Source organism: Hippocampus zosterae, chromosome 14 (assembly GCF_025434085.1).
Source record: "Hippocampus zosterae strain Florida chromosome 14, ASM2543408v3, whole genome shotgun sequence".
Classification (NCBI taxonomy): Eukaryota; Metazoa; Chordata; class Actinopteri; order Syngnathiformes; family Syngnathidae; genus Hippocampus; species Hippocampus zosterae.
In genome coordinates, this window is record NC_067464.1 from 2106917 (window position 1) to 2122214 (window position 15298).

General features: G+C 45.7%; 2 protein-coding genes and 1 long non-coding RNA gene across 20 annotated transcripts in view; 1 reads left to right on the forward strand and 2 right to left on the reverse strand.

Annotated features, from left to right (window-relative positions):
- Positions 1 to 15298, reverse strand: part of efna2a (ephrin-A2a) — a 120926-nt gene that overhangs the window by 56702 nt on the left and 48926 nt on the right. For 2 of the 3 annotated variants that reach the window (XM_052085607.1, XM_052085609.1), the window contains exons 1-2: positions 744 to 1070; positions 423 to 667 (exon numbers count right to left, since the gene is read on the reverse strand). The exons of the other annotated variant lie outside the window; for it this stretch is intronic. In XM_052085607.1, the coding sequence (XP_051941567.1) occupies positions 423 to 547 (125 nt within the window). In that variant the 5' untranslated portion in view covers positions 548 to 667; positions 744 to 1070. Of the gene's footprint in view, positions 1 to 422; positions 668 to 743; positions 1071 to 15298 lie in introns of those variants that run through there. 3 annotated transcript variants of the gene reach the window in all.
- The window catches only part of LOC127614350 (uncharacterized), a 130023-nt gene that overhangs the window by 27697 nt on the left and 87028 nt on the right, over positions 1 to 15298 (forward strand). The gene's annotated exons all lie outside the window — the stretch shown is intronic.
- The window catches only part of ptbp1a (polypyrimidine tract binding protein 1a), a 76022-nt gene continuing 70624 nt past the window's right edge, over positions 9901 to 15298 (reverse strand). For 4 of the 16 annotated variants that reach the window (XM_052085564.1, XM_052085552.1, XM_052085553.1 and 1 more), the window contains 8 exons: positions 15061 to 15241; positions 14549 to 14626; positions 14283 to 14440; positions 12975 to 13008; positions 11931 to 12023; positions 11045 to 11261; positions 10283 to 10360; positions 9902 to 10176 (listed from right to left, as the gene is read on the reverse strand). In XM_052085564.1, the coding sequence (XP_051941524.1) occupies positions 10044 to 10176; positions 10283 to 10360; positions 11045 to 11261; positions 11931 to 12023; positions 12975 to 13008; positions 14283 to 14440; positions 14549 to 14626; positions 15061 to 15241 (972 nt within the window). In that variant the 3' untranslated portion in view covers positions 9902 to 10043. Of the gene's footprint in view, positions 10177 to 10282; positions 10361 to 11044; positions 11262 to 11930; positions 12024 to 12974; positions 13009 to 14282; positions 14441 to 14548; positions 14627 to 15060; positions 15242 to 15298 lie in introns of all 16 variants that reach the window. The other 12 variants (XM_052085562.1, XM_052085563.1, XM_052085548.1 and 9 more) reach the window with 5 other exon arrangements.

Here is a 15298-nt window from a genome sequence, read left to right on the forward strand (position 1 = left end):
GCTTCCGCTGTCATTCTAGTTTGTTTTAGTATGTTTTGGAAAATTAAATGTAATATCAGTTCGGGGATTTGTTTGGGAATAATTTTTCATTCTAATTATTTTTTTATTATTATAATGTATATATTATATATTATTATATATATTATAATAATTTATTTTTATTATTTTTTTATGTCATGAACAGAGAAAATAATGGTCCACATAAGGGCCCCCATACTGCACATTGGACACCACTCAATCTTCAAATTAGGTGTCAGAAACGAAGTGCTGAGCTAAGAGAGATTTTCAATTCCGTTTTTGTGATGGTAAAATTATGTATAAAATCCTGATCATGTTTCGGAGACTTGACTTTTAAAAAAAAACGAACAACAATTTGGGCGTCGTAATTAAACCCGCGCATGCGCACACCCCGCCGCACTCACTTGGGGTTGGAGCTGTTCCAGTAGACGGAGTGCCTGTCAAAGATGATCTTCTCCTCGGTCCACACGCACATCCACGAGAGCGCGGCCAGGATCAGCACCTCCATCGCTCGGCACTTGACCGCCATCGTGAAGGTTGGCGTTCTCTCCTGGAGCCGTTTTTTTTTTGTTTTGTTTTTCTTTTGTTTTTGCCTTTCGCTCTCTCGAGTCGTCTTGGCTGCTCCTCAGCGACGACTCCTCAAGTCATCCTGGAAAGTTGAGACGGTCTCGCTGAAAAAAAAGTGGTAGGAAGGAGCAGGAGGAAGAAGTGCGTGGGGTACTCACACTGTTGGGGTGAGGGGGGGGGGGTCTGCTGCTTGCTGGTATTGCCGTGTGTGGGGGGGTTTCGTCTGCGTCTCCTCCCCAAACTTTTCTCCCGGCATCACGCGGTAAAAAAAAAAAAAAACAGGCGAAGGCTGATGTTGTGATTCTTTTGGAATTGAGCTCCGGCAACGACGGCGTTTCAGGTGCACGCCGACCAAAGCGTGCTGCGGTACATCCAGCCAATGTGCGTCCCAACTCGACGCATCCTGCCCACGTACAAATCCACCACGTCCCAAAAACGCTTCCCGCGCCACGCAGCCTTCCACTTCTCCCTCTCCGCGTGAGTGTGAGGCTTTCGCTCTCGCCTTCCACCTCAACGTCCACGCCTCCCACCCCCCACGTCTTTTTCTCTCCTCCTCCTTACCGCGTGTCCTTATTTGTCTGCGTCACGCCCCCTCACGGCTGGCTGGCGACACTGCACGCTGGGACCCATTAGGTGCAGCTGCATGTGTTTAATGAGCACCCCCCCCCCCCCAAAAAAAAACAACAACATTTTGCAGTATGAGTGTTTGGAAAGGATATGGGGGTTATTACTACAGAACCGTAAATTGAGGTTACTGCAACATCAGGATGGGTGTGGCTGCGAGGTGCCTTGATTTACCAGAAGGGGAGCAGTTTGGAGCCCTGAGGAACTCCCCTGACTCCTCTTTCAAGGCTGACAGAATATTGTATTTTAAGACTATGCGAACACATCCATCCATTTTCTGCTCCGCTTTATCCTCACAAGGGGCGTGCTGGAGCCTATCCCAGTCGTCTTCGGGCAGCAGGCGGGGGACACCCCTGAACCGGTTGCCGGCCAATCGCAGAGCACACAGAGACGATCAACCATCCACGCTCACACTCACACCGATGGACAATTTGGAGTGTTCAATCAGCCTGCCGTGCATGTTTTTGGAATGTAGGAGGAAACCGGAGTACCCGGAGAAAACCCACGCAGGCATGGGGGGAGAAAATGCCAATTTTCCTGAGGCGACCAGGAACTAGCGTGTTTGGATTTAAACCTGGTAGTCGGAGGCACTTAAAGCCGCCGGCGCTCCACATGTGAATCCTCCGAAATACTCCTCACATGTTTTGTTTGACTTTGGGCTTCGATGGGGTGACTGGAAAGCAGACGTGTACCGAATGCTGTGTGTCCAGAGAACAAGATTCAACCGTCCAGTGCCTCCGGCGCCACTCCCCACACCCCAAAGGCGTTTTTAAGACGCATTTAAAGCTCGCCGTAAAGTTCAGCCCGTTTGAAAGCTGAGGCGAAGATGGATGGCGAGGAGGGAAAGCGGTGGCGCCTGACGCATGGATGGAGCGCGGCCCGCGCTGTCCAAGTGGGGGCCCAAAAAGGGCGGCGCATGCAGCCGGGTGTAAAAACGCGCGGCGCCATAAAAGCACCAGACATTGGGAGGGCGGCGGCGGGGGGAGGGGGGGGGGGTCGCCGACCAAAACACCTCGTCGCCAGTCAGGTGATATACGGCCCTGCTTCGAGCTGTTCGTCACTTTTATGGGTCAGTCCAGAATTGGGGGACAATTAAGGCAACGATTATGTACAATCAAACTTTCCATCATATGTCGTGTTGCTGTGTTTGGCGCAACTCTGTTCCAGGCGATTTCAAAAATTATGCCGAGTGAAGCTTTGACAGTTGAATCAAGTTCCGTTTTATTTGAAATGAGGTGGTTGAGGCCGAGTTGCAGCTACGTTCCCCCCCCCCCTCGACCTTTAGGTGGCTAAATATATTTTAGAGACAAGAAGTTGAGAGCGAGCATAATTACTGCTGTTCAAAATATGTCTTAACAATGAGAAGGTGGACGAATCAACAAAATCCGAACAAAAAAAAAGCAGATCTTAAATTTACTTTCTGCGGTACAAAAAAACAAGCAAAAAAAATTTTTTTTTTTTTTGGAAATTTCAGTTACTTTTAATTCGGTTTTAAGGCACATTTATTTCAAAAATGCTAAATTTAAAAAAATTGTTTTGGTATTTAGTACAAAAAACAAGCAAAAAAAAAATATTTTTTTATTTCAGTTACTTTTAATTTGGTTTTAAGGCACATTTGTTTCAAAAATGATAAATTTAAAAAAATATTTTAGTATTTAGTACAAAAAACAAGCAAAAAAAAACTTTTAAAAATTCAGTTACTTTTAATTCGGTTGTAAGGCACATTTGTTTCAAAAATGCTAAATTAAAAAAAATTGTTTTAGTATTTAGTACAAAAAACAAGCAAAAAAATATATTTTTTTATTTCAGTTACTTTTAATTTGGTTTTAAGGCACATTTGTTTCAAAAATGCTAAATTTAAAAAAATTGTTTTAGTATTAGTTTTTTTTAATATATGGAGTTTGTGTTTACTGCAAGATTTTTGAAAAAAAAAGCCCCTATTATTAAGGCCTAAAGTACACAACAATTCTCAAACAACTAGTTGACCTTTCTTCTGTAAATCTCTGAAAGAAATAAATTTCAGATAAATCCGGGAAGCTCATGCATGATATTTGACAGAGACGAAAAACTAAGGACATTTTCACGATAATTACAGTTTGTGTATTTATTTTAAAAGCATTTTTATGTTATTTGCATCCATCCATTCATTTTACGATCCGTTTGATCCTCACAAGGTTTCGCGGAGTGTGCTGGAGCCCATCCCAGCTATTTTCGGGCAGTAGGCGGGGGACACCCTGAACCGGTTGCCAGCCAAAATCGCAGAGCACACAGAGACGAACAACCATCCGCGCTCACACTCACACCTACCGACAATTTCGAGTGATCCATTAACCTGCCACATATGATTTTGGAATGTAGGAGGAAACCGGAATACCCGGAAAAAATCCACGCAGGCACTGGGAGAACACTCCACACAGGAAGGCCGAAGCCGGCATCGAACCCGCAACCTTTGCACTGTGACATCAACGCGCTAACCACTGGACCACCAGGCCGCCTTCATTTGATTTCCTTGACATTTTTTCCCCCAGTTTTTAGTATTTGTGATCGTTTTCATCAACTACAACCGTGGTCTTATGACAACTACAACAAACGCGGGTGCTTTTTTTTTCCCCCGAATTTTGAGCGCGGACGACTGAGATTTCATCGTGAGTGATTGACAGAAAATATCCTGGCGATAGTGAGACTGCGCCCGCTGAGAAGATCGTAAAAAGCAAGACGACACTTCCATTGTGACTACTTGGTGCCCTACTTCTTGAAAAGTAGCCTCGGATTTTTGGTGGGGATAAAAGGCGCGCGCACACACAGAAGCGTAACCCAAATACAGCCGCATGTCGTCCGCCCGCGGGGATGAATTATTCAACATCTGTCTGAGAGGCCTGCATATGTAAACAGGTGGACCGTCTCCTGGTTGGCTGTGCTGCTTTTTTTTTTTTGGTAAGGAAACATTTTTTTTTCCCCCCCTAAGAGTGGCCATTTAGGCCCTCAAGGACCAGTTGGTATGTCTTTTGAGTAGAGCCACCCAAAAAAAAAAAATCTCAAGAAGCAATAATTGGAAGGACAATTTTGGTTTCGAGCAGTTATTTGAGGATTTTTTTTTTTGGGGGGGGGGGCATATTTGGAGATGTGACAGCAAGGCGAGTTGACAATTAAGCCCCCGAGCCCTGCTTCACTCAGCATTATGAAATTTGGCAGGCATGTCTTTCAAGCGTACAACCCACCAAAAAAAAAAAAAAAAAAATCTGACGATTTCATCCGGGAAAAGACTCCGAAAGTCTGCCATTTTGGTATTAAGTGGCTGTTTGAACCATTTCAAAGGCTTTTAAAAGTGAAGTCACCCCACAGATTTTTTGCGGTTACCATCAAATTCAAACCACGTATACTCGACAGACGGCCGATGCAAACTTGCACGGACGGGGGCAGCAAAGCACGGCAGCAAAATTGGACAGTTTGCCTGTAAAACCTTGCCATTAGCTCTCATAGCCGACCGGCAGCGATGTATAGATTCAAGAACTCCGGGGTGTATAAGGCCCACGGTTCTTTGCCTTCATAAATTTTGCCACGCAAGCCACCATGAAGCAAAAAGACGCTTTTTGCTCCTCTGCTGTCACGCTGACATTGAGTCTAAATCACATAAGCTGTGCAGCCTAAACGGTATTTGAGGGGATTCAGATGTGGAGGGATGACTGGTTTAACTGTGGCCCATAGAGCAACTGTCACCGTTAAAAAAAAAAAAATAAATAAAAAGGGGCCCTGCAGGAATACAAAGTAGTCTCTTCCACTGGTGCAAAAATCCAAACGGACTCGTATCACACACACTAATTGCAGGTTGCAACGGAAAAGGATCATTGGGTTGGGGATGTTTTCAACTGGAAACAGGTACGACCCAAGTATCACTTCAGACTTCCCTCCCTTTGGCCGACATTAAAAAAAAAGCTTCTTCCTGGGATTCATTAAGATATAAATGCAAAAAAAAAAAAAAAATGGCCCAAACGCTATCCGAAACGGGGGCCGAGCAGGGAGGGCCAGCTCAGGCATGTGTGGCCGGTTGTATTTGCTTGATTAGAGAGCGCCGCGTTGATGTCAATAAGTGATGCCAGATGTGGCCCCCCCCCCCACATGCTTTGGTTTTTAAACCGGATCGGGAATGCCCAGTGATGACAACGTCTCCCTTGTTCCGCCCTTTGAGCTATCTCTGAAAGTTAAGCGTTTGCAAAAGGCCGTCGTCCTCTAGTCTAGCGTGAGCCCGTTGAAGATAAAACGATACCAAGTTGCGCACTTGGAACTTTTTGGAAGTCAATGTTACTTAAAAAAAAATTTTTTTAAAAGCTATGCTTGGATGATCTGGTTTTGAAATTCCGCTCCTGCCCAATTACACAATCTCTTTGCATTTCAACTTATTCCGCAGGGAATCTGACACTCAAAGGACTGCTGCTGTAAACACGGGTCAAAGGAGGACGGGAAGTTTCGCTTTTAATGGCACACCGGTCGCCATATATGCAGGAAAGCTACAAAGTCTGCACACCCCCTACTTTGATGGTTGTCGTCGGCCTCCCTGACCAGTTTTTAGCCTTTCATCAAGATTGGGAAGACATCCAGGGCCTGGTTGCTCCTGTGCCATACTTTCGTCACTTGATGACTGTCTTCACTGAGCTCCAGGTTGTGTTTCATGCTTTGGAAGCTCTTCCTTGCCCCTATGAATACTTTTGAAATGTGAAATGCCTCTGATGTTAAAATCTCTGCGCCAAGATGTGACAACAAAAACGCCTAGAAAAGCCAACTTTGAGGTCAGACGCTTTAAACGGTGGCAGCTGTGCTGCCACTCAAGAGTTCAAATGCGATTGGTGAATCGAAACACAGTGCAATCGCAGTTATCAGAGGGTGTGCACACTTATGCAACCATTTTTTTTTTGTTCCCACACATTGATCCACTGTACGTATGCACAAATTCAAATGATAACAGTTGATGGCAGAATGTTTCGTTGAATAGGCGACACTAGATTGAGAACCGCTGCTCTAAATTGTCCCCACGTTGACCGCAAGCGACCAATGACAAGAAGTAGGGGACGCGTCGCCATCCTAAATCAGGGCACTTGGTGTGACCTTCAAAGGCTGCATTCTCATGCGAGGTATGCAGCCATCAATTTTAAGGACAACACACCCAGCACGTCGCGTCGCATTCGCCATTTCACGTTTGTCCTCGTCTCTGCAAGACGGCAGAGAACGGAGGTTAATCCCCGTCGTTGCTCTGTCAGGGAGTCGGGACAAAAAGGAAGGCAGAGGGTCCTAATACCTCAAAGCCAGGAGGAGCCACTTGAGATTAAGTGTCACACTCTTGACATTGTGAGGGCTGGCAGGTAAAGTCCGCCCCGTGGGGGCCATCAGGGAGCAACACTTTCCCCTGGCGGACTACAAAGGGAATGCAGATTCTACAGACTGCCAGTATGAGCAAAATCAAGACAGTGAAAGATCAGTGGTGGGCGAAGGATTTCTTACATTGGCCTTCAGTTGTGAATGAACACACTCATTTCGTCTCCACGTCCAAAATATGATTAAAGCAATACGGCGATTGCGTAATTTGTGGACACAAAGAGTGCAGTTTGGTGGCAACAAACAACTCGCTTCACAAAAAGCAGAATTTTGATAGATGAAAAAAAAGAGGCTTCAGTGGAAGAACCAGGGGAAAATTATTAATTACACATTTAAAACTACCAACCACCTTTTACTTAAAATACGGCAGCTAGCTTAAAGCTAACGTGGATAATACCATAGAGGGCCGAACGATTACCGTAAATGAGGCAGGGTTGCACCATTTCAGGTGCCTGATATCTGAACTCAACGGTGAGAAATGAATGTACTGACTTCAACAAAATTAATCAGGATATTTTTTTTCCTCCTCTACAAAAACATCCAACATGTTGCACTTTCCCGAGTCACCGAGTGACGTGCTGTAGGACTATATTATACTGCCACCCGGTGGCCAAGGTGGGCATACGAGAAGGACGAGCACCATTGAGGCGTTAAATCAGATTTACGTTCCATTAAATTACTGTTCTACCGTTTCAAAAACATTTTTGGTCATGGTATAATTAAAACACGTACCTCACGCAGTCGTATAGGCCATCACTAATGATCATAAAAGGCCCTGGGCAGATTAAACTGATACGGCAGCAAAGCTGAAATTTTACTGGGCCTAGAAAAACAAATTACCGTCCACATACTGGTAGCAGTGCAACCATGAACAGAATGTTGAAAATAAATCTAAAACGCATTTCCAAAGAGCGATTACAATTTGTGTATGGAGGCTTCTCACCCACTGCATCTTAAGAGGAATGCAGTTCCCCGCGCCCTTTTAGTCAGTTTGACAAGCAAAGATGTTCCATGTTTCTAGATGAATAAAACTGGAAATACAGCAAGATTCAACAAAAAAATAAAGGGAGTAAAACGTGATGGCGGAAAATGTTACAAGATGTTAATTAGGCATCAGCTTCACAAGACGGAAAGAAAGAGAAACCAAATGAGGCCAGATGAAAGAAACCAACTAAAGATTTATTGAAGGCAGCAAAAGTAAAGAGAACAAGATGGTGGCGAGGGAGAGGGAGGGGGTAGATCCAGAGACATGTGTGTTTATACCAGTTTTAATGTCTTTTGTGTTACAAACATCGTTTTTAAAGCCCCCCCAAACGAGGAAGGGAGCTTTTTCTTTTATCGGTCTGGTATTGTCATATCAAAATATACATGTTTTGAAACGCAACGTCAATATAATCCAAATGATTGTGTGGTACAAAAACATGAATATATACAACCGTCAGCCCTGCGTCATACAATAAACCGCCCCGCCCCCCGCACACCCCCTGTATAAAAAGAAACAAAAGCTTGAATCGCAAATTAAAAAAAGCGTGATCATCTAAACCATTTGAAAGACATCTTGTTGGGCGCTTTGCCAACATTGAGGAGGGGAACACAAGTGGGCCAGACGTAAAGTTGTGCGTCGAAGGCATATCCATGGAAAGGCAACAGAGGCCCGCCTTTTGCGTGGAATAGAAGGCAAAATCTTAACTGTGTGGAATAGGAAAGGAAAAAAAAAACCCAGCCTTTTGCAATATAAAGGGTAGGTGGAGCTCACTTGCATGGAACGGGGGCCAAACTCACTTCCATGGGCTACAACCCCTTAAATCACAACACTACAAAACCTCACCGGGGGAGAAGGTACTTTGGTCCTTAAGAGCAAGAACAACAACAACAACCGTTTGTCTGTAGCTACATTTGTTAAACCATGCATAATCTTGTACAAAAATAGACGGCGCACACGCATACAAAAAAAAAAAATGCTCAAGTGAATGCGTGCGCGCACATCTGGATCGGGGCTATACAATGGTCAAAGGCTTGTGAAGAACCGGCGCTGGAGGCACTCGGGGAATGTGACAGCGCTTAAGACTTTTTTTTTGGGTGGGTTAAGAGGAAAAAAAAGTGCACAATAGCACTTGACTGTAGCATAAGTCAAGTCGCCAAAGGAAACACCACCTCGCAGCTGTCCCCCTAACAGGTAGCATTACCTGAGTTTGGTGGTCAAACTGAACGTGAGCAGCCAGGTGAGCAGGATGGTAAGGGGGGAGGGGGGATTACCACCACCAAAAAAAACAAAAACAAAAAAAAAACCAACAACAAAGAACAAGAAATTAATCTACAGTAATAAGAAAAAAAGGCAAGCTGGACCAGAAAGTATGTGGGCCTCAAGGTAGCCCCTGCCAGCTCTACTAACAATTTCAAGACGTAAATGCTAAACATAAAAAAAAAATGGAGAAAATGAAATAGATAAATGTATAGGTGTCCACATACAAACGAATGCAAGGTAAGGTTAAATGAGCCTGCGACACGATACCATTAAGAGCGCTACGTGGCCTAGCATCGGCTATCTGGACTTACATTCATCGTTTCTACATAGATATTGGGATACATGCACACAAATCTTTAGTAAACATTTGTGTTGTTTTTTTCTCTCTTCTTCATAGAACGAGCCTCAACATCCCCTGACGCCGGAGTGACACTTAAGGCGGGCGGCTCGGAAAGGTTGGGTAGGGGGTGGGGGGGCGAGTAAGGCACATGACTGTGTAGTCCATAAAGATAGCTTTGCTTGACAGATTGTGTACGATGGATAGTGGTGCACATCCCAATGAGCAAACAGCCTTACAAGAAAATGCCGGGGGGGTGGGGGGGGACATGAAGACGTTTGGTGATCTGGGAATTCGCCTTGTATCATGTCCGACCGGCCAAACGGGCAGTGGGGGGAGGCACATGTCGTCGCAACAGGAATGCTGAAGTGTGTCGAGTACGGATGGCGCCGGCCATTTTAAGCAATTTGGTCTTTTTAACTTCGTCAGCTGCCTCAACTTCCGATGTGTCTTTCTTGCGGTCTCAATGCAGACCTTCGCCCGCTTTTCTTTCCAAATCTGTTGTGCTTTTTCCTTATTGTATCGATCAGATATTGAACAGGGCTCTTTAAAATTAAAGTCTTAAAACATTTTCATATAAGGCTGGAAGCTTTTCCCTGAATCATAAAACTTCCTTTTTGAGACCTGAGCACCCCCCCCCCTCCCCAGACAAAAGTAAACCAACTAGCCATTGCTCTGATCAACATACATGGTGCCATTTGATATATATAAGGGGATCATAAAATAAAGGGGGTTGGGGGGGAAATCAGATTTTGCTCTGATGACACTGAAGGGGAGTTACTTTCTGCAGAGAAACAGCTACCATCATTTCCACCGAGTGCGACCGGGAGAACGGTGCGCAATCAAGATGGTGAAATGCGCTTCGGTGGGGGGAGCTGAAGGCACTCAGATGGTGGATTTTGAGAAGGACACTCTAAGGTGATGGTTCTCGCCCAGGTCGTGGTTGTGGAACTCAATCAGGCACTCGATGGCCTCCTCCACCGAGCCCATCTGGATCAGGGCCATCTTGCGGTCGTTCCTGTTCAAAAGAAGAAAGGGGGAGGGGGGGGGGGGGGGCTTGATACCTGGGCCTCAAAAAAGAGGACGAAAAATTAAACAAGGGGAGCAGGTGAGGGGTGCCTTACTGAAAGAACTTGAAGGCTTTGACCGTGGCTCCTGAGCTGGCAAAAAGCCTCTTGAGGTCTTCCTCCACCACGGCGGGCCTGAAGGTCGGGGACAAAGTTGTGAGCTTCCATTTCCAGCAACATTCCGCCACATTCTCACGGTTGGCAAGCCATAATTTCACCTATTTGCGGGTTTCTGTCAATCTCGTGCCTCGCGCTGAAAAACCCACATTTTTACGTTCTTGGCTAAAATGGCCTTAACAAGAACTGGTGTCAAGGAAATACTCACACATGCATCTCAACGAAGCAACAAGCCGTGCATGTCGGAACCTAATTCTGAGTTGTTAGTAGAAAGGACGCATGTGCACATTGCAACTACGGTCCATTTTTCAAATCATCTGCAAGCCCGTACTTATTTTTAAGGCAATCATAAGATGAATTTGAAATATGACAATGAAGTCCAACATTTTTTTTTGGGAACCATCCAGTTTTCACACTTGGGCCAAAGGAGTAACTTCCTTTGGCGCCATCTTGCTGTCGAGGGGGGAAAAAAAAGTAGTGGGCTTTCATTTCAACAAAAATGTTTCGCCGCCATCTTGTAGCATGTGTAGGCGCCAACTCATTTTGAGATTTTTACTAGGGTTCAATGTAAATTCTTGCCATCATAATTTATGGTATAGCTAAGGTTTCAACTATTGAGACAATATAAACATTTTAGTCCAGCATCCGTGTCTAAGGGCTCGGTCCGCGTGATTCCAACCTTCATGACAAAGAACAACTCACGGTATGTTGGACAAGTGGAGCGTGGCCGAGGGCGGAAAGATGTTTGAGTAGTTCTTGGAACCGGGCTTCTTGAAGCGATGCAGCGGCGAGTTGCTGAAGTCTTTGGTCAGGCCCTGGTCCTCCTGGCCTTCTCGCGGCAACTGCACCGTGGTGTGCTTGGACACCGTCACGCGAATGGCCCTGCCGTGCAGCCGCTGGCCGTTCAGGTGGCTAATGGCTGCGACAAAATCCAGATTAAAAGACATCGGTTGGTCTCCGCCTTTTCTCTCGGTACGATGCAGAAATGTTAATCTCATTCACAGTTCTATTCGCTTGGCCATAATGCAATACTGGATTTTGAATTCTCGACTTGTGTTAATATCCGCATGAAACAAGGACTCAGAGGCTACTGTTCGATTTCATTGCCTCAGGACAACAGAGTTAAAAATCCCCCCCAGTCTAGAGTGCAATATTGCAAATTCTTCCTGTATATATTTTTTTAAATGGCAGCTATGTACCTGTGCCAAGGACTCATTTAAATAACGATCCATTGAAATCAAACCACCTCAGGGGAGGGGGAGGACCCCCCCCCCCAACGTCATACTTCCTCGAATTGTGACACAAAGGCACAGAGCAATGATAGCGGTAGCGTCTCTTGCTCTATTAAAGCGCAAACCGTCTTCACTTTCCTTCGCGAGCGTTGCGTCGAATACCAGCTAGCGTTTTGAAAACTAGAGATTGCCAAAAACGACAACTGGAACTAGATTGGCCGCCTATGATTTAACATGGAAGCTTCACTGTGGAGCACGGGTATGTGGCCATTTTGCATGGCAAAAATGGATCACAACCCCCCAAATGAAGTAAATCGGTACACATGCACGCATCAGAAAGAAAGAACTGGTGCTACCTAGTTGAGCCTGTGTGCCATCCGCCATCTGGATCAGAGCGTTCTCCTTTTTATTGAACAGGATCTTGACTCTCATCACGTCGCCATACACACCTAGAACATAGGAGCACACCGTCAGACGGGAGGGCGGGCAAACGGCGGAACTGGGTGTAGTTGTCAAAGAGTCACACACACAACCAATCACAGCAGCCAACACAATTTTAATAACGATGCTACGGAATCTTCTAGCGAATGAATGAACGCGTGCTGATTTGAGGCCGAACTAAATTCGATCTGGGTGGCGAATCAGTCTAACCCTAAATAAGGAGCCTTTTGTTAAGACAGGACAGTGGTAGAATACAATTTTTAAAGTTAGGCTGTCAGGAAGGGGGCAGATTTAAAGGGGTTGGGGGTGAAAGGAAATAAAAGTAATAAAGTTTAAGGGGTTTGATTGCTTTGGCATGACGTTGATTCTTAAACAACTTGGAAATCTAGCCAAAATCATGCAGGAGTAAAACTACACATGCATAAATCAACACTGAAGGAACTACAAAGGACATCATCCCAGGGGTCTCACGTCAACTTTTGAGCTGCAGCATTTGATTTTTTTTCCCTGCTGCTTCGGATTTTTTTTTTTAATTGCCACTTGTAATCCCCCCCCCCCGCTGCAAAAAAAAAATGCAGAAACCAATTATAGCAGCAGCTTGTCCTCAGAGAAGCCACCACACACATTTCCACTGAGGGTGCTGCTCTTTTGAAAAAGAAAAAAAAAGTGTTTTCAAGAACAGCAGCTGTTTAAAAATTAAATGCTGCAGGTCTGAGCACACCGAGCCTCCATGTCTCTCAACCCCCCCCCCCCCCATGTCATCCAAAACCAGATCTTTCGCACTCACACACACAAAGACAAATAACCCCCCACCCCTCCCTTGGCTTGGCAGACGACAAGCCATCGGCGTCCAAGATAATCAAATCAAACTTAAAGCCAAAATAATACGAGACCAAGACATGCCCACCTTGCCAGGTAACAGTAGTAATAAAAAAGGAGATGAAAGGATGATAACGTACCGAAAAGAATAAAGAGGCAGTGTGGCGTAACGCTCTTTAGAGACAGCAGGGGGAGCAGCGGGGCCAAAAAAGGGTGGGAGAGGGCGGGGACAGGGGACGGGGGAGGGGAGGGGGGGGGTCAGGGTACAGGGGAAAAGAGGCGAGGAGTGGAGGACAGTGGAGTGGAGTCGGGACATGTCCGCAGGCCACAGGCAGCAAGGTCCACGGGAAGGCCACAGTACCATGGTGGAAGGAGAGAATGGAGAGAGGTCAAGGAGGAGAACGAGGAGGAGGGAGTTGATGATGAGGTGGTGGATGAGGAGGAGGAGGAGGCAGTGTGAATGTGGATATTCGGGGCAAAAATCAGTTGGGTGGGGGGGCGATTGGGGGTGGTAATGATTGTGATTATTTATTTGACAGCGGTATCCAATTTGAATGGCCATTTTTTGGGGGGGGGGATGGCAGAGGGGGAGCAAAAATAAAAAATAAAACAGGAGGCGAGGGTGTAATTGATCATTGGCCGTGCAGTGAGTTGGCAAGAGTATAAGTGGGGCGGGATTGGACAGGGAAAGGGGGGGGGGTGTAAAACAAAAAAAAGGAGGGGGGAGAGAGAAAGGAAGTAAAAAATAAAAAACAAGGTCAGTATACACAAAGAAATGTAGTGCTTCAGACAGTAGAACTGGCTAAATTAAAATGCACTGTCACTATGGGGAACACTAGGAGAAAAAGAAGAGAAAAAAGATTAACAATGAAATACAGAAAAAGGCAGAGACAATATGTACTTTTAAATCACACGCTGCACTTACACTTAGCGGTTGAAACAGTTTTAAATTAGCCATCATCTTTTTCTCTTTTCCCAAAACAATGATGAAACACAAGTGATATGCGAGTAATTCAGCAGATGCTAAACAAAATTAAAAAAAGGGGGGGGGGAGCCCTAGAGACGCATTTGTAAGCAGTAAAAAAAGTAATATTGTCTCTCCAAACAACTCAAGGATGATTTCAACTTATGGACAAAAAAATGAAGATATGGAATGTTTTGGATTTTTTTTTTAAAACAAAAACAAGAAGTTAGTGTACTTGAATAAACTTAAAATTGACAGTGAGCAAAGTGGCAGGTCAGAGATGCAGCAGGTTTGGTCATACAAACAAGAGGTCCGAAAAGAGAAGTGCTTTTAACCAAAATGGCCTGTTTTTTTTTAAATCATCTCTTGAAAGTTTCGGCTGCTCTCCAGCTCGTCTGATCACCTGCAGGGGGCGACATTGAGCAGCCTGCCACACAAACATGCGTGCGGCCTGCTCAGAAAGCCTTGCCAAGTGTGTACTGACCTCCGGGTTCAGATTGCTGACCAACAGGACGTTGTGTCCGCTGGCGGCAGCGAGCCCGGCCAGGCTGAGGCGACTAGCGGCGGCCGCCGCCGCGGCCATGCTGCCGTGCCCGACGCCCAGAGAGGCCAAGGCGCTGGGGATGCCGGGCATTGCAAGACCTAAAAGAGGAGCAAACGGGTACAAAAACAAACAAAAAAAAAAAACAAGGTACTATCGTACAAATTGCCAATCCAGAGAAGATGCTGGAGTAAAGAGACTGCACTGACCTGCTTGCTGGATGGCGAAGGCAGGCGGGAATGCATGTGCGCCTCCATACGGGGAGGCGGATATTATACCTGGTGCAGCTGTGGGGTGGAGGCAGTCTTTTAATGACTTTCAACACACCTATACAGTTCCTAGCAACGGGGAGCCACTCCAAAGCGCACATGAGTGGCCTGCACCGTTCTAAAAATATCTCACCAGTGATGAGACATTAGGATTTTCCAGGAATGTTGGAGAAGTGAAGCCTACAACAGACGTCAACTTTATTTGGTGTTCCTTCAAATGGCGGCAGGCGTGTGCCCACTTTGACTTAACACTCGTTTGAATGCCACTCTTATGAAAACAGCCTCATTAGAGGGTGTGCACACTTGGGTAACCACATTGTTTTACTTTTACTTCTCAAAGGTTAGAAATCACTCCTCCTGGGCTTCACGTTTTGTACCGCAGAAACGTCAGACACATCGTCCTGCATTTGGAAATGTATTCAAATAATTCAAACGAATCGTCGCCGCCTTACCAAAGGCAGCAGCTGCCATGGTCTGGTGGTCCAGGGCGGCCTGGCTGTCGGCGGTGGGGAGATCCAGGCGGGTGTAGTCCCTGCTCTTGTCGTTGTTGTACTTGACGTTCAGGTTGGTGAGCTTGGAGAAGCTGATTCTTAGCGTGCAGCAGGCGTTGTAGATGTTCTGCCCGTCTAGACACTGCGACCAAATAAAAATGACCAAAAAAAAGTCAGGATGATTTAAGTGGTGTGCCCT